The sequence below is a fragment of the Ochotona princeps genome, chromosome 12 (genome assembly GCF_030435755.1).
Source record: "Ochotona princeps isolate mOchPri1 chromosome 12, mOchPri1.hap1, whole genome shotgun sequence".
Taxonomy (NCBI): Eukaryota; Metazoa; Chordata; class Mammalia; order Lagomorpha; family Ochotonidae; genus Ochotona; species Ochotona princeps.
This window is the reverse complement of record NC_080843.1, coordinates 57,627,216-57,653,679: the sequence shown is the minus strand read 5'-3', so window position 1 is coordinate 57,653,679 and position 26,464 is coordinate 57,627,216. Positions and strand designations below refer to the sequence as shown.

The following is a 26,464-nucleotide window of genomic DNA, read 5'->3' as shown; positions in this document are numbered from 1 at the left end:
GCAGTCCGCAGAAACAGAAGAACAGTAAACTTCCTTCGGGACTAGGGAGGGGAGCTTTCTCTGGTCCTTGCCTGGTTCCAACTTTGGGTCCCCACCCTCTCTCACAATGACCATCAGGATCGCTACAGAAACCCCTCAAAGCAAACAGACAAACAATCAAAACTTTAGAATAGATAGAGAACAACAAAGAAATCTTGGAATCAGACAGGAAACGGTCAGCGGGGATTCACTTATACCATACTAGGTGGGACACAAAGATTGGTTACTCCTCACTAGGGTATTGAGGATTTCTCTGCACACCCCTCTTAAAACTGTTCTGCACCTAAACTGTTGACATATGTCTTGTTAGAGTTTTAAGCCAGTCTAGACTACCCAGAAAAAAAAAAAGCCAAGTTCAGCAAATTTATGCTTTAATGCTATATAATGCTAAATAATATAATGAAAATAGATATGAGACAGCTGAATAGTAATCTATATCCATTTTAAGGTGTATAGAACCCGGTCGTGTATAAACTAAAATTGAAATGTCAACGAAGGTGTCACAGGATGTGGTAAAGAACTTGCATTTTTTAAAAAACATGTTGGTTACTCAATTCTATGTCAATTAATTCCATAACATTGTAAATTGTTGCTGATGTTAGGTTGGGGCTTTTAATTGATGGGGATGATACTCAGCCGGCTCTACCTTCAGACCAGAGATGGTCTCTCCAACAAGCCGTTGAATTTGACTAGACAATAAGATGCTGGAATCTATGCTTGGTATATGCTTGCAATGAAAGAATCTCAACTGAACTTGAACTGTGGTAATGCAACAAGGTGGAGGAATCCACCATGGGGGGAGGGTTTGGGGAGGGGATGGGGGAAATCCCAGTACCTATAAAACTGTGTCACATAATGCAATGTAATAAATAATAAAAAAAAAGTAAAAAAAAAAAAGTGGAGCATTTCAAGTCCTTTACCAAAAAAAAAAAAAAAAAAAAAAAAGATAGTCTACTAAAATTGTAGGGCCAAGTAATTTAGACAACAGGGGTATGAAAATTAACAGGGGCTTATGAAGCTTATAATGGAGAAAAGAAATAGGAATTCACATACCTACATGCAGATGTTCCTTGCTTCTGCTGAGGCCATGTCCTGAAAAGCCTATAGTAAGTTAGCAATCCACTGATAGCATGTACCTTGTCAGACACCAGAGCTACCATAAGTCTGCTTAGAATGTTTACACTTGACTGCACTTGGGCACAATCCTCCAACACAAAGCCTGTTTTCCACTAAAATGTTGAATGCCTCATGTACACACAAGAGAGAGTATCTTGCAGGCATAATGTGATGTGCATACACAAAACACCATCTCCAAAACCTGTTGGTAGCACAGTGCACCAGGGGTGTCAGTGACGTTCCCTCATGGCCTCAGAGCTGACTGGGAGCTGTGGCTGTTGATGCTGCTCAGCAGGAGAGGAAGGGCTGAATGTTGAGAACCTGGGGAAAGATTCAAATTCAAAAGTCCAAGTGCAGCTTCTACTGAAGGTGAGTGGGTTTTGCACAGTTGTAAAACTGAATAGTCGTTAAATTGGGAATCATCTGTAATCCTTGCCTAAATAGCAGATTGGCAGACTCTCTTGCTAACTATGGACAGAAGACTTCTGCAAGAAGACTCTGCCTTTTGCTCCACTCTTGGTCTGCTCCCCTTACACCCCAAGGCCTCATGATATCAGATATGTTCCTACTCGGCCTCATGCTTCTGCATCGTTGCATGTGCCCTGCTCTGCTCTCTCCTCAGAGCGTAACCTCTCCCTTATAACGCCCAAGTCAGAGGTACTAGGCAAAGCTTCCTCAACATTGCTCTTCCTTCTACTATTCTACAAGCCACTTGAGAATTCTATTTCCTCTTGTTCATCTTTCTTTCCCTCAGTGCAAAGCACAGTAGAGGAACTGACATATGATATTCATTCCATAACTGCTGGTGGGTGCATGACTGAATCAAACCAATTTCTCCTATTTGTGTAAAGACATGAGTATCAAAGGTTATCTCATCCCTCTTCCTAACTAAATGATGGGTCCTTAGGTGACTAGCAACCAAACTTTTTTTTGTATGACTGAGTGAAACAAGAACTGAATTTGACATCTTAGGGAGGCATCTGAAAGGTCTCCTTGCTTGCACTCTTTGCCTCGATTATCTTTTGTTCCTACTCTTAACCTCATTAACTAGCTGCTGGCTCACAGGAAATCACACCCAAGATCATTTCCAGACTCTTGCCCACACATTAAGTTATAAAGGACCTGAATCCCATCCCCTACTGCTCTCACTTACTTGCTCCAGTTTACATTTCAACTATGCCTTGCCCATTTTCCCCCATGAGGGTGGAATGATGACTGAAATTCCCTTAAATATGGAAGAACCTAGATAATATAATACCTTTACCAATATCAGTTCACCCTCTGGAAGTTTGCTAGGCAAGATTCACAAAAGAAGTAATTATCCATGAACATGAAATAACAGTAGTGGTATCCATTTCTCCTGACTTCCATCCTCCTTTCCTCAAGCACATCCGCATGTACCTGTGTCAGCACTGATGCCTTTCCTGGTCCTTCTGCGCACAACACACTTATCTCCAGACCTCTCATGATGTCTACTCCACTTCCCCAAAGAAAGACCTTCTGCTGTAGAATGTGGGTGATTCCCAAAATTCAGTCATTGAAACCTTAACCCCTGATAGAGGATTGGAGAATTTTAAGATGTGATTCAGGCATGATGTTGGGGGAACTCCAGGAGCTGGGGCAATGTTCATAACAGATGCTTAATAAGTAATTTTCGAACAAATTGAGTGAGAGCCTTGGAGTCTCTATAAAAGCAGTCATAAGATTTGGGGGATTATTTTTCCTCTAGCTTTCTAATATTTTTTAAGAATGGTTAGAAGGGAACTTTCATCTTATACAGATGGCAAATAAATGTTTAAATTTCAACTAAGGCTTATCCATTTTCCCCACCCTAACATGTATTGCAACAGTAGTCTTCGCTTCCTTTAGCTGTAAAATGAAAAATTCCGATTGTGCCTTAGAAGGAGGCTGGTTAGTAGAAAAGGGTTATCGTGTTTAATCGCACAGAGCTAACAGGTGTGCCAGACACCTGGGGTGGGGTCATGGTAGTACAGGCAGGACTAGGCGTTGCTGCAGGTGAGCATAACACCTAGGACGAAGCACGCACAGAAGTCTTCAACATCCTTTGGTCAGAAAGTCACTCCTTTCATCAGTCACCGAGTCAGAGGGTCTGGCCGCCAAGAAACCTGCATAAAACCCATCATGTGGGAAAGGCGTTGCTCTGGATGGCAATGAAGGTACTGCCAGGGATTTCAGAAAGTCTGCCATGTGGCAGGCAAATTTCAGAAATGGAAATGACAGTTACAAATGGATAGCCAAGTACCTGCTTACCGGTAATCAACTAATAACCTGCTGTGACTTGGAGTTAGGTTCTAATTTCAAATTTATCCCTAAGGAGATAAGTGGCCTGGAACAAGTTAATTCCATATCCTTCAGGTTATATCAGTGTCTGTAAAACAAATGGTTGTGATAAGATAATTCACAACTCTTCCGTTTGCTCCCACATCTGGCAGTTCTCTTAGTGAAAACAAAGAGGGTGGAATGATGACTGAAATTCCCTTAAATATGAAAGAACCTAGATAATATAATACCTTTACCAATATCAGTTCACCCTCTGGAAGTTTGCTAGGCAAGATTCACAAAAGAAGTAATTATCCATTACTCTATTTCTTCAAAAACTAGTTGTTTTATAGTATGTATTATATAGTGGGAGGTGAAGATCTTTTTTTAAAATTGTGATGTAACGGATTAAGCCATCTTTTGTGATGCCATTCATTATCTGATATAGGACTGTGGGTTCGAGTCGCAAGTGCTCCACTTCTGCTCTAATTCCATTTTAACGCAGCTGGCAAACCAGTGGAAGGCAGCTCAAGTAAAGCATGCTCCTGTCATACACATGGGAGACTCAGATCGAGTTTTGTGCTCCTGGTTTCAGCCTGGACCACCCTCGCTAATGCTCTATGTAGTTCTCTCTCTATTTCCTTCCCTTCTTCTCTCCCTCCCTGTGCATGTGTGTCTGACTTTTTTTTGGTCTTTGTCTTTGGTCTGTCATTCTGACTTTTAAATGAATCAATCTTTTAAAAACAGTTCAGACAGAATTTCTCCATTCTGATTAAAAAGGAATTTTTCTGGCCAGGCATGGAGCAGCCTATATCCTGACGAGTGAAGAAAGCTTGATGCCAGAGAAGATACACCCTACTTCAGCATCTATTTTACCTCAGCCAAGAATCTTCACTTGCCCCTTATTTATTAAACTGGGAGTGGTGACCATGACTTCAGAATGCCATTCAGAAAAGCACTGAGTGTGGGATCTGTCACAAAGCAGGCTCTCCCTGGAGCTGGGTCTCGTGTCCTCTCTGCTGCCCCTATGAAATCCTCAAGCGTGACATGAGAGTTCCCTCTGAGGTGGGAGTATCATTGCCAGGATGACACTAATGTGGGACATGAGCACTAGAATGTGATTAGCATGCATTTCTGAAGTCACAGTGCACACAGCTACAAGGCATGCACCTTGAACATGCCCCTTAACCTCTCCAAGCTTTGACTGCCCAGCCATCAAATGCACAGCATTCTGGGCAGGATCACTGTGTACAACTGGGTAGCAAGTAGCTAAGAGGGACTGAGAAAGTTGAAATGAAGTCCAGAACCATGGGCCCATGAAGCTGAATTTTCCCAGCATAAGCCCCTTCCTCTAGTTCCTCAACCCACACAGGAAACAATTTTTCCAAATTACAACAAGTTGCTGTTGGGTGAGGATAGTGATTCTAATAGTACATGCTGAGAAGCCTGGACATATGATAACAAAATCTGTGAAGCCATAAACACAATATGTGGCATACAGCAGGCTCAGATGTAAATATCACACTACTAATTAATTCACTCAACAAGCATTCACTATGCATGTCCTGGTACTATGCTAGGGCAGGTGGCATGTTCACAATGAGTAAGACACTTACTCCCTGGAGCAGCATGTGGCCAAGGGGCAAATACGGACACTTGAGTAAATCAGGTTGAAATATGAACACAGGAGCCTTTTTCCACAGTGATGTTAGTTTGAATTAATGAACACCCAAGACTGTGGTATTAAGCTTTAATGTACTCCTACAAATTCAGCATTTCTTATCTGCAAAGTAATACATGCCATAGCTTCCCAGTTATTCTTCTTACACATCTCATGCTTCTCTTACATTCAAACTAAATACATACAGCATCTATCCAGTCATTGTCAATGTATTCTCTTTGAAGACCCTGGGGCCTGGTTGTTAACAGGCTGGATTTCTTAGGACATGGTCCAGAATCAGCTAAAAAGAATCTAGCTATTTATTTATTTATTTATTTATTTATTTATTTATTTATTTATTTATTTTACCACTTAGAACCATTCACCTAGAAGTAGTCTTCAAAAGCTTCACAGGAAAATTATGTATAATAAAAAATGCATGGATTTCATTTTGCACCAAAATAAGCTTATCTATTCTAAAATTACTTGAGTTACTTAGAGGGGGTTAGGAGATACAGAGTTATGCCCCAGCAAATAGCTCATTCTTAAAACATACGCAGCAAGGAGGACTGAGTCAGGACTGAAGGCAGGAGCTAGGAATACAATACAGGTCTCACACAGAGGTGGCAGGAAGGTGAGGCAGGAAGGGCTACTATCTGTTACATCCAAGGATCTGCATCAGCAGGAATGAGACAGGACCCAGAGCTGGTGATTCAATTCAGTTACTAAGCTGGACAAAATTAATCACTGGACAAAATGCCCATCATGTAGCATACCTCTTATTTCATTTTTGAACCAACTTGTAAAGCCATGTTCCATATTCTTGGGTGGAGTACCCTAAGAGCAAATGAAAACACACACACTCCATCCATCATTCGTTGCTCAGAAATTGTTGGCTTTAAACAACGAACTTTCAAATGAAGGAAATATCATAAAATTGGGAAGTCTGTCCATAGCTTCTGTTAGTAAAGGAAGGCTTAGCCCCCGTGACTTTATAAGACTAGACTTCTCAGTTTTACTATTCTCCCCAAGGACAAATGGATATAAAGACAACATAAAATGCTGGCAGATACATACTGTAAGTCCCCAGTGACAAATGATGGGTTTTATTCCTCCCTCTCAAAATTTCCTTTTCTGAATAAGTACACTAAGTGAAACCTGCTCAGGAAATAGCTTTACCAATTTTAATAAAAATTCCTTAATGAATCAATCCATTACAGGCATTATGAATAAATATTTAACTGCAGGACAGCTTAATTAAGAAATTTGCAAAGCAAGGACCTGAAAGCCATATCAAGAATTGTATCCTGTTCCAATTTCCTATTACACCTCAGTATATCACAATACTTCTGGAAAAATTAAAACATTTGCTTTAATAAATTTAACAACTAAAACACAATCATTAGAACTCTGCAAACATGAGCAGGTAATGTTGGTGTCTTACTTCATAGTGATGTTGTCATGATCAATCAACAGTAAAGCAAAACACCCTTTCTCTCCTGGCAGCTTAGCTTCCTGGAGAAGGGACACACAGGACGTAAATTGTAGATTGAAAATGCTCAAGGACTGGCTCTCAAAGGATCTTCCAGATTTAGCAATCTGTGATCTTTCCCCCCGCAATCAGCAGTGAAGGTGAACTCTCAGACAAGGCATGAGTGTCGAGGCACCATTCCACAAGGGGCTAGCTCCCTCAGAGTGCATGGCCAGCTGCATCATTCATCAGGTCTATTGCAAAGTGAAAATGTGGACCCTTTGCTTAACAATGAATAAGGATTTCAAAAATGTCACTGCAGACCATGAAGCACAGGGCCTTGGTGACTACCTGGGTCACATGTCCCTGTGGGGAGTCCTTTATGACCGGTGTGCAGGAACTGTTGGTATTTTTGAGGTGTCTGAAGACCTGGACTTCCAACTTGGCCTCTCCTTGTCCCTTCTCCATTTATGGCAGATGAAGGACCAACAGCAGAAGGTACAGAAATAATTTGCTGCTTTTGACCTAGTCCAGGCAACCGACACCACACTGAAGTGACCCTTGGTAGGTGTTTCAGGTCACACATTTCCATATCCCTGCCCTCTCCGTCATCCAAAGTCCCACAAAATCCACCCAGAGAGAAGCCTTAAAGTTTTAGGACATTTAGGGATTTTTCAGACACAAAGTGTTGTTTTACAGCTTAATCTATCTTTACAATTACATGGGATCTTAGTGATTACCTGCTCCAACTTGTCTCATTTTAATTAAAACTCTATTAAGTTTCCTTAGGTCAAGAATATCTGAACGAATTCTTAGTTGAATAAATCTAAAGCTGATAGTGATTCTGAACATCCTTTAACTGATTTTAAGAAAAAATGCTAGCATAATGATGATTCATGCTATAACACTAACAGATTCATACTAGATGCTGTCAACTGTGCTAACAACACAGGAAGTATTTTTTAAAATTCCCAGCAGGGGAAAAAGAGTGAAGTGAATGTCTTAGATTGGAAAATTCTCAAAATGCAATCTAGAACAGATACGGAAGTTAGACAAACGAGCCCAGAAGTAAAGAGACTGGGATCCCTAAGATCATAAGGATCTTCTAGACATGTCACTACTTCTCTCTTCTCCATTCATATTTACAACTGTCCTTTGATACAATTGGAGCATTGGTCCCAGGACTCTCATAAATAACAAAATGTACAGATATTTTATATATAAGATGTTCCCTTTATAAAATGATGTGGCACTGGCATATAATCTATGTATATCCTGTCTTATATTTTCATTTCTGGATAACCTAGAGTACCTAATACGATGTAAATGCTATGTAAATAGTTGTTACTATGCATTGGTTGGAAATAGTGGCAAAAGTAATATCTTACACATTCTCAGTACAATCAATACTTTTTAAAGAATATTTTCAGCCTTTGGTTGGCGGAATCCATGAATGCAGACCTCAAGCATGCAGGATTGATTGGCATAGAAAGCTAGCTGTATGTTCTTCCTAAATAAACTCTTAGAGTTTTATGAGTAGGGCATGCCAAGTGCTTTACGAATGTGAATTCATTTATTTCACATAATGACCCTATGATTAAGTACCATGCTAACCCCCTTTTAAAAGACTACGAAACTAAAAGTATAGAAATCCACTTTCTTGCCCTAGGCTACACGGTAGTGGAGGACAGAATCAAACCCATGTAGTTTTGGTTTCAGCGGCTGCTTTGAACTACTACAGTGTGACTGGATCCTGTGCCAGTAGTCTCTCATTACATCACAACACCTAACTCCACCCTCCACCACACAGTTGCATGCATTGAAAGACAAACCTCATGCAGTTATGACCCCAGGCAGTCGGTGCTCACAGCACTGCAGCCAGAGCCATGGTAATTATTTAGATTCACATTATGTCTGACTTGACACTAATTCTCAGATGCCAATCACTGTTTATACAGTGAAAATGTTATATGTATAATATGTCAAAAAAAACCTTCAATCCTTTTCTTAGTTTAATGATGTCATTATCAAGGGATAATACTTTTCATGTGGTTTTATTTCTTTAATATGTATTTAAGAGCTAGAAACCAAACACCGAGCACAGAGTGTCTCTGTTTCTGGAAAGAATAAAAATAGATTATAGGATCACAGTTTGAATGGGCAAACTTTAAAACTCTCTTTCATTTTGACAATTGCTCTTCCTGTGGGTCTACTGCTTAGGAAGTATCTCTTAGCACTAAAAGGAAGACGCAGTTCATTTTCAAGACTATGGGGACAGAGCTTTGTGGCTAACAAAGGTAAAACCTATCATTGTTTTTAGATGACTGTAACATTATGCAGGGGAGGGAAGCACCAGCTCATCATCATGGTGATGTCATAGTACCAACCACACATTATCCTGAAGAGGCAGATCAGTGTAGCTTATACTTGGTATATCTTCCAGATATTCAAACATTTGCACTTTTCATGTTGCTATTGTAATCATGAATATAGGTGTCTTTCAAAAATGTATGGAAAAATCAAGTGAAAAGATAAATTTACTTTGATGCAAAAACATATTAAAATCAACGTATGTTTTTTTCATAATACGTATTTCCCACGAGCTTTCTGAAGCCTCTTCATGTGCATGGATTTCAATATTTTTGCACCAAAACAAGCTAATTTTTAGTCCACTTCCTGCATACTTTGTGAAGTACCTTCTTATTAAACTTCAGTAGAAAAACTCTCAAAAGTTCTTGATGGAATCTGAAAATGCATCCACTTTATCCAGATGGACAGAGGAAGAGAAGGGCATTATAGGACCCCACACACACACACACAACTGAAGATCATCGCTAGTACATGCATGAATCTTTATGGAGTTGTGCAGTTATCTCTATTTATTTAATTTCCTGTATGAAAAAGTGAAAGGATATTCAACAAACACAATATGCCATGATGAAATATAAATAATGCATGCTCTACTATTAAAAAATAACAGGACCATAACATCCTGAAATTTCCATTTGGATAAAAAAGGTACAAAGGAAGTAGTCTGCCTGTGAATTTAAGATGCTTTGACACAGCAGATTTGCCAATATAACATTGTGTAGTCATGGCACATTCCACACTGTCCTTTCGCAATCTAGAAGCTTGCTCTATTTCTGGTCAAAGAGATGAGTTAAGTGATTTTAGCAGTGTAATAAAATCTATGTGCTTTGCCAGGACATACCACAGTACAGAATTAATATCCTGCACTACTGTTTTAACATGCTTCGACAAGGATGCTATTTCATGGTTCAATAAATACTTATTGACTAACTACAAACATGACAAAAATGTTTGTCCTTCAAACTGGCTATTTTGAACTAAGCATTCAAGGGCTCTAAAAAATGTTGTAATACTTTTCAGACACTTTGGTTTTCATTTTGCAATATCACTAAACTTGCATAATGACAGGATGGAAATGTGCTGTTGGATAAACCTCCAGAAAGCTACAAGGTCTTTAGAGGAATTTTCCTTATAAGTCATTTTGTTCAATGTAACAATTGGAAAGCACAAAGAAGTAGACATTAATGACAAGTGCAATGCATGGCTAAAAGATTTGTGATTCACAGAAAATCAAATCAAATGGTCTCAAGAAATTTCAGCCAATTAGTTAGATTTGTTATTCAGAACAACCACTAGAAATGAATGACCATGATCTTTCTTTGTTCCAATTACAAGAGAAACTGTGTTGACCCTAAGAATTAGCCAGAATATCACAATCAGGTTATGCTTTGTTTACATTATTTTGCTTACAGAGGCCAGCGTTGTGGCATAGCAGTCTGGGTCATGGCTTGCCGTGTCAGCATCCCACATCCGATTTAGAGTTCCAGTTGGAGTACAGACCACTTCACATCTGGCCCAAGTTCCTGCTAATGGGACTGAGAATGCAGCAGATGGTGACCCAAGTATTCAGGTCCCTGCCAACGGTGTGAGATAATCGGAGGGATTTCCTGGCTCCTGGCCAGGATCTGAACTAGCAGATGGAAGATTTCTATTTCTTTCACTTTCTCTCTGTCACTCTGCCTATCACATAAATAAACAAATCCTTTAAGAAATATTATTTGTCCTTAAAAACACTAACATTTAAAACACGGGCTGTTTTTCCCTGAGAAATTTCTTTTTTGTTAAAGTCACCTGGAGAGAGAGTAGTCTTCCACCTGTTGGTTCACTCCCCAGATGGTCACAACTGCCAGGCTAAAGGCAGGAGCCAGTAAGCTCATCTGAGTCTCCCACATGGGTGGCAGGGGCCCAAATACTTGAGCCATCTTCCACTCCCTTTCACACGCACGTTAGCAGTAAGCTGGATCTAAGCAGAGCAGCTGGTACGTGAACTGGCATCTTTAATGGGATAGTGGAGATGCAGACAGCTACTTCAGCCACTATACCACAACGCAGGCCCCTTCCCTGAGAAATTTCACCTCAATCAACTTTAATGTAGGCATAGCAATACAGATAAAGGTTAGTAACTGCATGCGCTGTTGGGTAAGTCAAGGCACAGATCCTGTCTTGTGAATAAGCTTTCCTTGATGACACTTTTTATGATTATCTTGACAAATCACATGTCTTACAACAAGTTCTCACCCTAGTATACATGGTCCTCACAAGTTATAGCAACTGGAGTATTCATGCTGGTATTTTTAAATTAAAATACACATAGATTTAATTAACAATGTTTGTATTTTATATAAAACATATTATGTAGGGAACAATTTTGGGAGTCTTTCCTTCCAATGTGACTTAAAATTTTCTATTTTAATTTTGTTATACAAGCTTTAAATTAAAAACACACTTTTATTAGTGAAAAATAAGTTACGGTTTTTAAATTCTCATCAATGGTTCTGGCTCCAGAGGACTAAATCTGTCATGAAGTACTATGTAAAATATCACTAGTATTTAAGCTGAACTTACAGGATTGCACTCTTCCTAATCCCCAGAAATTTAGCATATGTATAATCTATGTATCTATTTACATACAAATGTTATGCTCCAAACAAAAGATGTTCCACAACTTCATCTTTGGTCTCTTCTCCTTGTCCTTTGTCTATGTTCTCTTCCTTTACACCCTCTTCCAGCTCTAAAATTTCATACAGTAGTCAAATTTCTATCTCTGGCTTTGATATTCCTTCCTAATTGCCACTTGCAAATTAATTCTTCAATGCTTCTTTTGGGATATAATTATATGTATATATGTATTATATTACCTATTTCACTTTGGTATTACAAAGCCAACGTGGTCAAAACAGAACTCTTCATTCTTCCTCTCTCCTTTGTAAAGCTATCTATTGTTCCTATTTTACCCAATAGCATGATCCTCCATATATCCTCTCATATTCCAAACCTAGAAGTCCCTCTCCCCCACCACCAATGATAAATCTACCAGCATTATTATCTCCACTTTCAAGACATATTTTAAATTTATCCTTTTCATCTCCATGATGAATATTTTACTCCGTGTCTCCCATCTGACCTAAATCATTGCAGGAAATAATTTATTCAGATTTCATGACTCTTCTTTTAAATTATATTTTATGTATGTATGTATATATGTATGTATGTATTTCACAGGCAAAGAGACAGAAGGACCAGAGAAAGTAAAAAGACAGAAGATAGAATTTCCATCCTTTGGTTCATTCCCCAAGTGATCACAGCAGCTGCAGTACTGAGGCTGTCACCTGCTGCTTCCTAGGATCTACATTAGCAGGAAGCTGGAATCTGAGTGAAGCTAGCCTTTGCATCTAGGAACTCTTATATAGTGCCTGGACATTTTAATTACACAGAACCTGAGGGTAATTGTAAAAACTGTCCATTTATTTGTTTGAGCAGGCAAGAAAAAAGCAGAGAAGATACAGATGGGGAGAGAACCCTACCCTCTCCTGCATCCAGGTACCACTGCGACCCTCACTGGCTGGGGCTGGAATCCAGTCCATGTCTACTGGATGAATGGCAGGGACCCAGCTACCTGAACATTGCTTGCTGTTGCCTCTCAGAGTCTGTTTTAGACAGTGGGGCGGGGACTCAAACCCAGGTGGTCCAATATAGGATGAAGACATCTTGACTGGCAACTTAATAGGCCAAGTATCTATTGTACATGAAACAAAGACTGCCTGTCAGTGCAGAAAGGAACTGAGAAAGCAATTTTTTCACTTGCAGATCCTGAATAAACTGTGTGTTGTGCACCTGCATTTGCTTTGACATGTCTTTTGATGTCAGATGTGAAATGTTTCAGTTGTTTCAATCAGCACTCCAAAAGTTTCAAATTTTGGAGCATTTAGAATTTTCAGATTACAAATGTTCAATTTGTTTGCCTTGCATTAGACTCAGAATTTTGATTATCATGTAGAAGTTAATGTAGATAAGACAGTGCTGTCCCCAGTCCCCATGTAAACTGAGCCAGCATCCCTGGAGATGTCCAGGGCACTAGTAGTTCCGAAAGGCTCCAGATAATCATATGAACATTTTGCAGAGATTGAGAACCCTGATACCAGGGTACTTCAGAAAGTACATGGACAATGGAATTATTAAGGTTATCTTGGCATACAAAATTGAAATCAAGGGAAATAAGTTCACAGGTTCACAGAAGCGCCCAGAGTGGTGGCCCAATGTCTAAATCTTTGCTTGGTATGTGCCAGGATCCCATATAGGCAGAGGTCCATGTTCTGGCTGCTCCATTCCCCATCCAGTCCTCTGCTGTGGCCTGGGAAAGCAGCAGAGGACAGTCACAAATATTGGGACCCTGCACTTGTGCAGGAGACCCGAAAGAAGTTCCTGGCTTCTGGCTTCGGATCAGCTTAGCTCTGTCCATTGTGGCTACTTGGGGAATGAACCAGCAAATGGAAGCTCTTTCTCTCCTTCTCTCCATAAATTTGAATTTTAAAAAATTCACAGAAAATGAAATGTGAATTATAAAGCAAACTATGTGTAAATTCCAAAAATGTTTTCACCAAAATAAAATTACCTTTTATTTTTATTTTTTCAGTAACTTTTTAAAGTGCACCTGTGTAAGCAATACACTTCTCTGTGGTTTTGATTGTATATTCACATGATTTTAATATTTTGTACTGTTGATACAGAGGAAGACTCAGCGTAGTCCTACCTTCAGAGATGCTTATAAAGCAACAACAAAAACCTAAGAGAATAGGATGGCCTACTTTATATAGTAAAGTAAAAAAAGGATATACATGAAAAGATTCAGCTGGTTTTACCCTGTATTTTTGATATCATGGAATATGCTTAGATTTCAATGAGGAACATTTTTATTAAAGATTCAAAGTCAGGTTTCCATCATATCATAGGATGCTACTACTGAGTTCTAGAATGAATGAACCTGTTATAACAATAACTCACTGAAATTCAATGGAATTAATATTTTTCATGAAATTTCCCAGTGTTTTAAGTTAATATAGTCTTGGCAGAAACACAACTTTCTGTGTTTTTGAGAAACGAGTTAGAATGAACTGATAAAGGAGATGCAAAGGTTTGCACATCAATTCATTTCACAAGCTATCTAAATATTGTTATGTGAATATAAAGGCATCAAACATATAGATTACATTTCCATTAAAACAGAGTAGAGGTTTAAAATACAGGAGCAGGAAGCTTTAGAAAAGTCATTTAGATTTTCTTAGACCAAGCTGCTGAAAATAGTTCAAGTTGTTTACCAATACTAAAAGCTAAAGCATATGCCTGTACCTAGAAAATGTAATGATGCTATAAGAGTTGGGAGTTTTCTTCATCAGTGGTTGACTGGGGAGCTGGGAAATGCAAGACAAAGCAACCTGTCACTCATCCTTCATGAAGAAACCTGTTGCGCAACAGCACTGTTCTTGCAGCCCTGGCAATGGTGATAGGCAACGTCAATGATAGAGGTCCCCCAACAAGCTGGATATGACTGCTTCAAATTGTGCATTCATGGTTCACAACAGCATTGCAGTCTTGAAGCTGTAGCAATGGTGGTGGGCAAGGTGAGCCACATATGTCCCCCACAAGCTAGATATGTCTGCTTCCGATCTGTTAGCCCATGCACTAACCAGCCCAACGAGAGGTCAGGGGAACGAACTATTTTAGGTACAGGGGGATTACCCTTGTCCCTACAGGGGTGAAGAAAGAATAACGTTTCCAATTCTTGTTATTCTGTTGTCATAATGCTAGCAACAGAGAAGCTCAGGAACAATCTGTGTGGCCATGTGTCTTCCCAAACACTAGGAAGAAGCCAGTCCGGTATGATCGCAGATAAGCACATATGGCCTTTGACTTGTGATGGTCTCAATTTAAATGCCATTTTGAATATTAACCAACTTAGTCATTTTGGAAATAAACAAACATTATTGAAAAATCGAGATGACAGGTGAGCCAAACTCCTATTTAACCCTATGGGATTAGAATCCTGAAAAATAAGAAGGCATTGGGAAAATGTGACAATCTAGTAGGAAGTTAGTAGCTGCCATGGAATTGGAAAGCTCAAGAAGGTTTTCTTGACTATCAGTTCTTCTTTAACAACAACTATTTTGCAATTCATCAGTGACATGAATACGTCTAAACACCATTTGCATCTTATCCTCCCATTGGCTTCCTTATTTATGTCACTGTGATCTATGCTGAAAAAACAAAGGCTTTTTGCTTTGTATATGATCCTCTCCTTCTCCACTACACTGCCACAAAACTATGGCTTTTACAATTCTCTCTCAGAAAAAGAAGTAAGAGCGAGCTGGAATAAAAATTCCTTTCTGAGAATGTTAAAAAAGAAAGTCAAGGGGAGAATCCAATGCTTCCAGTACTCTCTACAGAACAAGGAAGAGTTTGTTGTTATAAAACACCCTAAATACAGTTTCATGGACCAAGTGTAATAAGAAGAAAACTTGGGCCCAATAAGAAGACTTCAGCACAAAACTTTTATCTGACAGAAAAAGATAAAACAAAAACAAAAGACAGCGGCCTCATTGGATCCCCTGAGCAGGGCAGATGCCCTCTGAAAACACATTCATACGGTTGGCTCTTCTGATATTCTCAAATGAACCATATAAAGAACACATTTACAAATGAAGAACACTTTCACCTCAAATTCATGCCAACACTAATAACCTAAGCATTTCAGTGTCTTGTGGCCAAAGTTCCATATTTTAGCTACCTTAGCAAGAAAACCCAAGAAAATCAATTTGCATCTAAAAGCTCCTTCATGGAGTTGGCTTGTTTGTGTGGCAAGCATCCCAGCTCGCTCAGGGCAGAGGGCTGTTTGGTCCCAACTGAATAACCTGCTGGCATTTGCTGCTTGCAGAGTGGTAAGCAGATTATGGGAAAGCAGATATTAATATTCTGATTAAACAGTTTGAAACCCCATACCGCTATTTTTAAAAACAATTGCATTACTCTGAGAGAACCCTCATACTTACCATTCTAAAGCCACTTTTAGTCTTCATTTCTCTGTGTTAACTGCCTTAAACCTCTCTACCTATAGTTTATTTCACAGAATTGAATTTTTCCCTCTGCTGTCCTACCTGCCATGTACAAAACTCATGGAAATATATGAGACAATCTTCATAGTTCCAAGGCTTTACATTTTACTCTCTTCCTTCTTAGATCTCCTTTTGAAAAAAGACAGGGCTGCAGTCATCCTTGGTCCCAACTTCTAGTAAACACTCAGCACAGCCTTGGCAGCCCTCCTGGAGAGACTTCTTGGTTCCTGAGGATCCATTGATTTTACAAACTTAAACTTAAACAACAAAAACTATGAAGCAGACAATGTGCAGTAAGCCTTCTGAAGTTACGGAGCAATGAACGTTTACTAGACCACAAAAATTTCTCCAAACCTATCCACCATGTAGAATATACAGTGTAGCATGATAACAAAGAAAGCTAATAATTGTTGTTTAACTGAGGACTATAATGTACATACAGGTATTTAAAAATCAACAGTCAAAACTACTGGGTGACCACAATTTATTTCTGGGTGGAGACTGAAAAGTCTGTTTATTTCTTGGGTGCTTACTAAATGGAGTCACTGTGTTGGAGGGAAAACGTGGCATGAACATTTTTTTGCTTGTAACATTGAGTGTTGGACTCCTTCTTAATCCCTGCTTCTGACTCAGTTTGATAAAGACCTTCTGCTCTGGGTGATAGATATTCTCACACTACCTCCAGAACACTCCCAGAGGGCAACGTGGCTGGACAGGTTTAATGGGAGAATATCAGCAAATTCTTTGTTTCACAAGGGAATACTTAAGAAAGTTCATGGAAAAGTGTATATAAAAGATAAATTGACTTTGGCGCAAAAAAAATTAAAATCATATAAGGAATGATCAAGAAGTCTGTGGCAAATTCACTTTATGAAAAAAAAACATGTATAGCTTTCAAAATTCTTGGCACCCAAAGGAGCTTCTTTCATCTCCATTTCCCCAACTTTTGTACCTTTTTCTAAGATGAATTATGAGAAGGAACAGAAACCCAGAAAAAGTCAAATTTCCCACTTCTTTCTGATATTGGCACTCTGTCCTTCTGCCCAGACTTCACACCTTTTTCTCTCAAACTTTCTTCTTCTACCCCCATGGAACATCCTTCCAATTTGGGAGCTTATGGAGGACATGACAGAAATGGGGAAGAAGGTCCAGAAACCTGATGCATGGTCGTGTGGGGATAGCGTGGGGTGGGTCATGAACACACCTGCCCCAAATCCCAAATCATCTTCCTGCAGTTCACCCTTGGGTAAAAGAAGCCCTTAACCTTCCACTGCCCTAACCACCCCGGGGCAGGGGCACTGTGCTGGAAGTTAAGCCACTTTCCCTGGTTGGAGCAGGTATGATGCAATGACTAAAGGGCTCTACAGCTGTTTACCTTTCTTTGCCCTAGGGGCCCTGCAGAAGTGAAGCCACAGACTGGCAGGGAGGCAGGTGGCAGGAGGTAGGTGGGGTGACAGAAGGTGGAGGTATTAGGGGAAGAGTTGGCCTTCTGACTTAAGCATGGATTCTTACGGGGCCTTTGGCTCAGAATAATCACCTCTTCTCTCCCTTGATTCTCTTCCTTTGTAACCACGAAGTTTGGAGCCTCATCAATACCTGGCCAGGATTGTGGACACTAACAATTGTCCACTCATGTATTCTTAAATTCACCCCTTCTACTCCGAAACGTCTGGTCACCCAGAGTTTTGCACAAGTTCCCTGGCCTTGCCCTAACTACCGCTCCCACGTACTCAGTGGGCATGCCCAGCTTGAGAAAGGAGGAAAGAGGACACTGGGAGAGAAGAAAGCTCTCACGGAGCACTAACGTGGATGAGAATGTCTGCACCCCTGTGGTGGGATGGGTCAGGTGCGGTGGCCAAGTGGCCACTTGGAGAAAGACACTCCAGGTAACCCTTTGCCCATGCTCGCGGTCCCTGGAGAGCCTGGCGTGGCTGTCAGCGTACCTCCCAGCAAGGAGCCCATATCCGCTGGGGGCGGAGGGGGGTTGCTGGGGTCTGGGGGCGAGGCAAACAGGCCGCCCAGCAGGCGTTGTGCAGGCAGCTTGCCTGGCCCAGCCCTGGGTATGAAACCCTTGCCGGGTCCTCAAGCCCTGGTCCACACTGGGTGGAAGATTCAAGCCGGCGGCGCAATCGGCCCCTCCACCAACCCCCGCAGGTCCAGGAATCCCCAGGGTCACAGACCTGCCAGCCGTCTCTCCCGGACGTTTTTCCACAGCAGATCCCAGGCTCTGGCCGTCGAGTCCCGTAACTGCTCGCTGATGGATCTCCTGAGCTGCGTTTGCAAAGGTTTCCGTTTGCTGGTCATTTTAGATCGCCCTCATAACTACCAGCGGGTTCGCCGCCGCCACCCCCGCGTGGCTCCAGGTTCACACTGCTGGTGATGGCAGAAGCCACACGCGGCGCTCCCGCCCGGGTCCCGGTACCAAGCACTGGCGCCACATGGATCTGTCCCGTGCCGGGAGGCTGCACCGTGCACGCGCTCCGGGGTGCAGGGCTGCCCTCCGCGCTCCACTGGACTCCTTCCTCCGTCCCCACTTTCCCTGCGCTCCCCTGTCCTGGGCTCCGAGCTTTCCACCCCTCCCTCCTCCCTCCCTCCCCCTCCTCCCTTTCTGCTGTCACAGGAACTGCCCAGCGCCCTGCTCTCTCCCTACTTGCGCGCCTAGCCTGGCAGCCCAGTCCCCTTGGGCGCCACAGCTGCCAAACTCTTCTCCAGATTCACCCGGAGACTAGGGGCCGTCCCATATCTCCCCAATTTCCTGAATCCTTCTATTTTCCAGTGGCAGACATTGCCATTATCACAGCTGTGATAAAACATTTTAAATATGTCACAGGGTTAGTGCCATCATCCATTTTCCTGAAACCAAGAAACTTGAAAAAAGCTACTCGATTTAGCTAGCATTCTGGAAGAGTCAGACACTGCTGCTGCTGTGTCTTATTGTAATCCTGCCGGGTTTCATCAGTGAAATAATTATCTGGCTGCAATCTAAAGTCAGACTGCTTTTGCCTAGCCACTGCACAGGAAGAAAACACAGGTTTAAATATAAAGGCCAAAGTGTGAGGAACCTTATATAAAACACACATAAGTCCTATGAGAAAGCATTAACGGATATTAACAGACATTTCAGATATTTTAGCAAAACATAAAGTGGTTATTTAATTACAAATTGACTCTGATTCTTGCTCTCTCAGAATAGGGTATGCCCAGTCCAGTAGCCTAGTGGCTCAAGTCCTCACCTTGCAAGCATCAGGATCCCCTATGGGCACTGGTTCTGATCCCGGCAGCTCCACTTCCCATCCAGCTCCCTGCTTGTGGCCTGGGAAAGCAGTTGAGGACGGCCACAAACATTGGAACCCTGCACCCGCGTGGGAGACCCAAGAGAATCTCCTGGCTCCTGGCTTCAGATAAGCTCAGCTATCCGTTGTGGCCACTTTGAGAGTGAACTAGTGGATGGAAGATCTTTCTCTCCTTCTCTCTTTCTCTCTGTAAATCTGACTTTCAAATCAAAATAAATAAATCTTGTTTAAAAATAAGACTAATGGTATAGCAGTGGGTGGTGTCCAAGTCATTTTCCTGGGTCTCAACCCTTCCTTGCAAGGAGAGGACGATACCTACAACTGCTCAGTCAGCACAATGCTTCCTAAAGTTTGATTTTTGAAGGGCATGAATGAGGACCTTAGAGAAAGTAGTGAAGACAACGTTGACACAATTGTAATTAGTTGATGATGCAATTAATTCATGTCTACCTTTGATGAAGGGAATAAAAATATTTCAAAAGGAAATTTCTAATTTTTGAAAATAGTAGACTTACTTAAATCCCGTTTCTTTTTACACCTCTGTCTACCAAATTGCCAAATAAGAAGCAAGGTTTAGCCAACTGTTTAATTTCAGCTGTTCCATGGGAAATCTGGCACTTAAAGGAAAGTATTCAATCCTCCTTCCCTGGATATAATAAATTGCCTCTGATTTAAGGAGTGGAAACTAATGGTTACTTACAGCATTCCTTTTACAATCCTACACTGTCTGTGACTATTTAGTTTCATATTATTGGAAGAAAATGAGGAGGGGAGATCTGATCACAAAAAATGGTCTTTTTTCCCTTATATTGTTGCCTTAGGCATGGCATTTCTTATTTGAAGGGAGAGCAGAGAATCATCATATGCGTTTTCTGTGCTAATTCTAGTGACCTTTGAAAAATCATCAGCTCCCAGCCAACGAGGCCTGGATCAGAAAGGAACTTGAAAGGATGGCTTTGGGTTAGAGACTAATGCAGACTGGTTTCTGGATCCCTGCCAGACACCCCACCCACTACATCCTCTGTTTTGTATGCAAGTGGTGATAGTGCTGCTCTGCAAGACTGGTGTTATCTTGAGTGGCTTCTCTACAGCACAACACATGTTTAACAAGTATATTCCCAGGGAAGCCTTGTATCGGACTTTTACAAGCCATCTCTAATTGCATCAGATGGGGATTGTAACACTACACAGAATTAGAAGCATTCAAGTTACTTCAGTGGCCATTTAATTCTGAAAATCCTGGTCACTGCTACTTTCTATTCCGATACATATTTTATACTCAGATGCCCTGGATTAGGTTTTTTTTTTCCTTAAATGACTCAAGTGAAAGAAAAATTGGCATTGCAAATGTATTTCATTCTGGCTGTTGAATGGCCTGTGGACTGAAGCCTGTCCAGGGAAGGCCAGATAAAAGACTGAACTGATCTGCCCTGAACAGGTGGTACCCAAGCAGCCTGGCCCTGCTCTGCAGCCCTGGCTGCTGGCCCTCTTGGAGGGCAGCTCACAGCTGTACACATGGAGCTGTGACAAAAGCAAGAGTTCCAAACGAAATGGAAATCTCGGGACAGCATGCAATTTTTCACAAAGTATCTTCACATCTAATTTTATTTTCTGTATCATCTGTCTCAAAGCTGAACCTTAGGTAGTCAGTACCTCTCTTTTCCTCTCACCTCTGAGACCTTAACCTGGAACAGAAAATATCTTAGGTTGGTCATTCGACTTACTGGTTAACATACTAGTGTGTCATACAGTAATACCCTCATTTGGCTCCCAGAAGTGGGTTCTGGGTTCTGCAGATTGATTGTCTGACTACTGGAGCCAACAATGCATGCCCCCTGCTTCTTGCTAATGCAGCCCCTATGAGGCACTCATTGACGGCTCAGGTAATCAAGTTCCAGTCAACTGTGTGGATGGAGACCTGGAATGTGTTCTGGGCTCTGGCTGCACTCAGCCATTGCAGGCAGTTTGGCGCAGAATTAGGCAACTCAGTCTATTCTCCGTCCTCTGTTTCTGGACACTGCTCATCATTCTCTTCCTCTTGACATGGTCAACCAGGGGACAGCTAGCCTGAGTTCCTCTTTCTCATCCAAGCTTGCGTGTGATTCTCCCCAAGGTCAAACTTGGTACAGACAAAACATGTACATGTATAAGGATATGGCTGGAGAAAGATCCCTTTTGATTCTGAGCATGTTTCTTTCCCTCAACAGTTCCTCCTAGAGGACTGTATTGTACATTAAAATTCCCTAGGTACCTGGACAGGATCTGACCGCTGCCAGTTTAATAATAGTGTGATTGTTGCATCACTGTCCTAGCCTAAATCTTTCCTGAATTCATCCGAGATGCCTCTCAGACCACCCAACCTCAATAACTCTGCCACCTTCCCTTATGGCGTCCAGGTTAAATGTCTCTATAACATTTACCACTTCTGGACACTCTGTACTGCTGTGGAGAGTCTCCCAGGCAGATCTGGAACTCCGTGTAAGAGCTGCCATATTCACTTGGGGATCCTCAGAATCTAGAATTGATCCTGAAAGTCTAATATAGTGATTTGATAAAGGTATGCACGGTGTGATGGTTAAAGCAGGGCAATTATAATTTCTGTTCATTTCATTTACTCTTTCTACACTTTTACATACATAAAACATCAAAATTACCTGTGATATCATCAGGACAAGAGAGCTGGTAACATTTGAAACATTTCTTTGTGATGTCTTCTTTGCCTATTTTTAGAGAAAGGAATCATTTTCATTAAAAATTTCATTTTTTTACTTAGCTATCTATTATGAATAACTTCTCAATTTATTCTTATATTTAAAGCACAATTTTTGATAAATATGTAAAACCATATTCAACAGACACTTCACAGTTTACATAGGAATTTTCATGATTTTAGGTATTTTCCTCTAAGTTTCTGAAATATCCTTTCCTCTCTCTCTCTCATTTCTCCTTCCTACCATGCTTCTTTCCTTTCTCAGTCCAAGCCTCCCACATGGATGTCAGGGGCCCAGGTATTAGAGTCATTACCTATACCCTCCCAGAACTCACAAGGGCCTAATTTATTCATTTGAAGGGCATAGCAACAAAAAGAAGAAAGAGGCTGGGTGGGGAGAAAGGCTGGGGGAGGGAGGGAGAGAGAGAGAGAGAGAGAGAGAGAGAGAGAGAGAGAGAGAGAGAGACACTACTCACTGATTTGCTCCTCAAATGGCAGACCAGGAATGCACTGGCAGGAGCCCACCCAGTGCTGAATTATCCTGTGTTGTTCCTAGCTTTGCTGTGGAAAATTGTTCTTGCAGGGATCTATTCCTTTGCTGTGGGATCCAAGAGCAAAGAGCTTTTGACATTCATTCCCCACACTCTCTCCTAAGGTTGGGGAGGGGGTGTGCAGCAATTTTTCCTAGGATGCAACCTTTGAGCTCCATTTCAGAGCCTCGTTGGGGGAGATTGTGGAATGCCATATCACATTATTTATCTCCTCATTAGAAACTGCCCCTGAGGTTTTTGGAGAAGCTGATTTCTCATGCTGGGGTCTTGGTTCAGTCCTTAATCTACGCCTGCCCTGTTTGGTATCTCTTAATAGCCCCCTTGCTGTGCGCTGAGTCTGCCAGTCTTCCAAAGCTAAAGGTTAGGATTGCTTTTTGCATTTTATTCTGTTAATTAAAATAGCACCAGGCACCATACTTGGACAGAAATAAGACTCAGTGTTAGCTATATGCTTTATATTGCTGACTAACAGCTTTGACTATGTTTCAGATTATCCTGATGTAGATCACTTTATATTTCCTGGACATTTAGGGGCATGAAATAGCAAGTGGAAGACCTCTGTGTCTGTCTGCCTCTCTGCTTTCAAATAAAGGTGGACATAAATATGTAAAATTAAAAACAAAATAGCTTTATTCAATAAGGGACTTTACCATTAAGTGGCACCATGTTCCAACTTCTGACAAGTTGTAAAATCAATTAAGGGTGCTTGGTGGTATGTGCAATCAGAAGAGACTATTGCAAGCATTTGGGCAGTGAATCAACAGATAGAAGATTAATCTAGTGCAAAAAAGATGTTTTGTTCTGTTTATTCAATAGAAACAGCTCAAAAAGTTATTGAGTTCTAATTTTTAAATATTTTTCTTTTAGCATCTTGTGGTAGCATAATAAATATAGAAAGGTTTTCTTATGTTTAAAGGTTGCTGGGGCAATGGAAATTACTTTTGTCATTTCGTGTGTATTTTTCTTCAGTTGTACCATGTTGACCATTTATTGCTGATAATATATTTTTGGCATGACTTGATTTTTAATTAAAATGTTCTGTAGCTATCCTTTAAAATAAAAATAGTTGGTATTAATTAGGGAATGATTATTTTTGGAGTCCTGGGGAGTATTTTTGGATTTATTTGATCCTGTTGATACCTCTATTTGTGGAAATCAGGGTCTCTCTTTTATCTATCTTTGTACATCCTGTGTATGGACGTACACAGGCAAAACATTTTGAAGCTGATTTTCTTAACATTTAAGTTTCAGTGTATCCTTCATCTCCTTTAGGGCGCTTCCTGACCACCTATCTAAGCAGTCTCTCATACTTCTATCTTACGATTAACTCTCACTAATTCTGATCATAATACATCCGATGTGTGTATTTTGTATTTACTTTTTCCTTGACTGATCTTTCCCTGCACTACATCACAAATTCCATGGGAGAGGCCTTGTCTTCCTTTCTGGATGACAATTCTCAGGACATACAACAGTGTTTGGTATATAGTACGTGCTCAATAAACGTATGTGGTAAAGCAATAAACAATGCATTATTTGCCAACACACACTATAGCATCCCTTGAGATCAAAAGCCCTGTCTGATCCTATCCAGTGTCTTCGGGAAAGTTTGACTCCTTCATGTTATAACCCTGGCAACCTTGATCTTCATGCCACATTCTCATCTTGCCAAATTATCATCTGTCTTGCTAAGTCACCACACTTCTTGTGAAATCTTGAACTTTTATCACAGCCTTTGTAAGGACCTTGGGTCCTTTCAGTATTCTTCATCTTGTCCAGTGATGTCTGTCTTGCTTTTCCTTTACCTAATCAATAACCTTTTCCTGGAATCATGCCCTCTTGGCCATGGGTTAAGCAATATCAGCCAGACTTTGAACTACTTTTTCATCACACACAGACACACACACACACACATGTTTTGGTTTCATGCCTGCCTGGTCAAGCCTTTATGTTCACTCATATCCAGGCCACAGCACACTGCCAACAGAACTACAGAACTCTGTAGATTGGTGACACGAATATGATGGGGTAAGAATCACCAGCTAAATCTTTGCTGAGTTTTCTGCAGGATCTGTTCTTGACTTTTAAGAACAGTCACAATAGCTACTGCAAAACCTTATTCACTCTTTCCAAGACCTGTGCATGCAAACTCTCTCCCTCTCTCTCTCATTCTCAATATCAATTGTTGTCCCATGCTCCACAGAGGAAACAGGGCAACTGGCAGTAAGCCCTTTGAATACATGCTCCCTCTCCACCTCACTGCCTGTTCAGGTCTCTTAGCCCAAATACATAAAGGGTGCTTCAAAAGTCTGCGGAAAATGGAATTATAAGACAAGATACGTTTACTTTGGTGTAAAAAGTAGGAAACTTTTGCACTTTTTCATAGTACCCATTTTCCTTGTAGTTTTTTAAGTCTTCCATATGCATGGACTTCAACAATTTTGTATGAAAACAAACATCTTTTAATTCCATTTTCCAAAAACTTTTTGAAGTACTCTTCAGAGTTTTACTTCCCCACTGTGGGTAGGGAATGTGTTTCAAGTGGCTGGATTCCAGTACAGAACACAGTGCCTAAAATAGTTGTTGTTCTTTGTGGCTTCAGCTAATGGTGGTCAATCATGGTCCAAAATCATTAATGGCAGTCAATTTCCAAAATGATTAATTGGAAAATTCCAGAAATAAACAATAAGTTTTAAATCACACATCATTCTGAACAACATGATGAAATCTTTTACTGCTATGGTTTAACCCATCAGGGCTATGAATCATTCCTTTGTCTAGCACACCTGTCCACGCTGTATAAACTACCTGCCTGTTAGTCACTTCTAATCCTAAAGATCAGATAGACTCTTATGTTGTCTAATTTGTAAACTAGACTGAATCACTGATATGTAAGCTAACTTGATCATATATGTGTAGAAAACTCCCTGTATATTTAGGGTTAGGGCAAGTGCTCAAGATGTTTGCTGACTGAGTTGAGAACTGAAAGTTGAAGCAATACAATGGATGAGGAATGCTAGGTTTGTTCTTATGTTCACTGAAATGCTTATTGTTAACCTATGAAATCTATAAAAAACTGGAAATTAGTATATGCAGTTACTATAAATGATCAAGAATGACAGGAAATTTATTATAGCAATAAAATATGGGTGAGTATGAATATCTTGCAATAGCTAACAAAGTGAAATAGTTTAAAACATTACTTAGGTTTTTGCTTCCCAAGTCTATGTTTTACACTGGAGAAAGCTAATCTTGTCACAGATTAAATTTCTCTCACACAAATTAGATTCCTCAATCTGAATTGAAGTCTTATATTTTCTGTGTGAAAGTATGTATTCATTAGTGTTTTTAACATATAATAGAGTTTCATTTTTAAAAGATTTATTATTTTATCTGAAAGAGTTACAGAAAAAGAGGGAGACAGAGAGAGAGAGAGAGAGAGAGAGAGAGAGAGATTCCTTCCGCTGGTTCATTCCTCACATAGCTCAGTGGCAAGAACTGGGCTGGTCTGAGCATGTGCATAAGGTGATTGGGGCGACGGAGTGTACCAGACCCTGTATTGGCAAATTCACACAAGAATCAGGTTTGGGATCATCTCAGACGAAGTTTCTTTGGAGGTCCCTCTAACTGAACTGCTGATCTCAGAACCCCAACCATGAAGAGACTATGTCAGCCACTGGATTCTGAATAGGTTTCATAGCGATTGGAACGGCGAGACTGCCAGCAATTCAGACATGTTGAACTATCAAAACTGCTTGAGCAGGACCCTTGGAGAGTGCCTCACATCGGGGACCTGGGATGGGTGGGAGGCTGGGTGGGGCTTTTCCCTTTGTTTCTTCCCTGACCCCAGATACAGTGGAAAAATGAT

The 26,464-nt window shown here is 40.8% G+C and overlaps 1 protein-coding gene across 4 annotated transcripts in view; it reads right to left on the bottom strand.

Annotated features, from left to right (window-relative positions):
- The window catches only part of STARD13 (StAR related lipid transfer domain containing 13), a 494,525-nt gene that overhangs the window by 220,157 nt on the left and 247,904 nt on the right, over positions 1 to 26,464 (bottom strand). For 2 of the 4 annotated variants that reach the window (XM_058670868.1, XM_058670869.1), the window contains exon 1: positions 18,223 to 18,606. The exons of 1 other annotated variant lie outside the window; for it this stretch is intronic. In XM_058670868.1, the coding sequence (XP_058526851.1) occupies positions 18,223 to 18,346 (124 nt within the window). In that variant the 5' untranslated portion in view covers positions 18,347 to 18,606. Of the gene's footprint in view, positions 1 to 18,222; positions 18,607 to 26,464 lie in introns of those variants that run through there. One more of the 4 variants, XM_058670873.1, reaches the window with a different exon arrangement.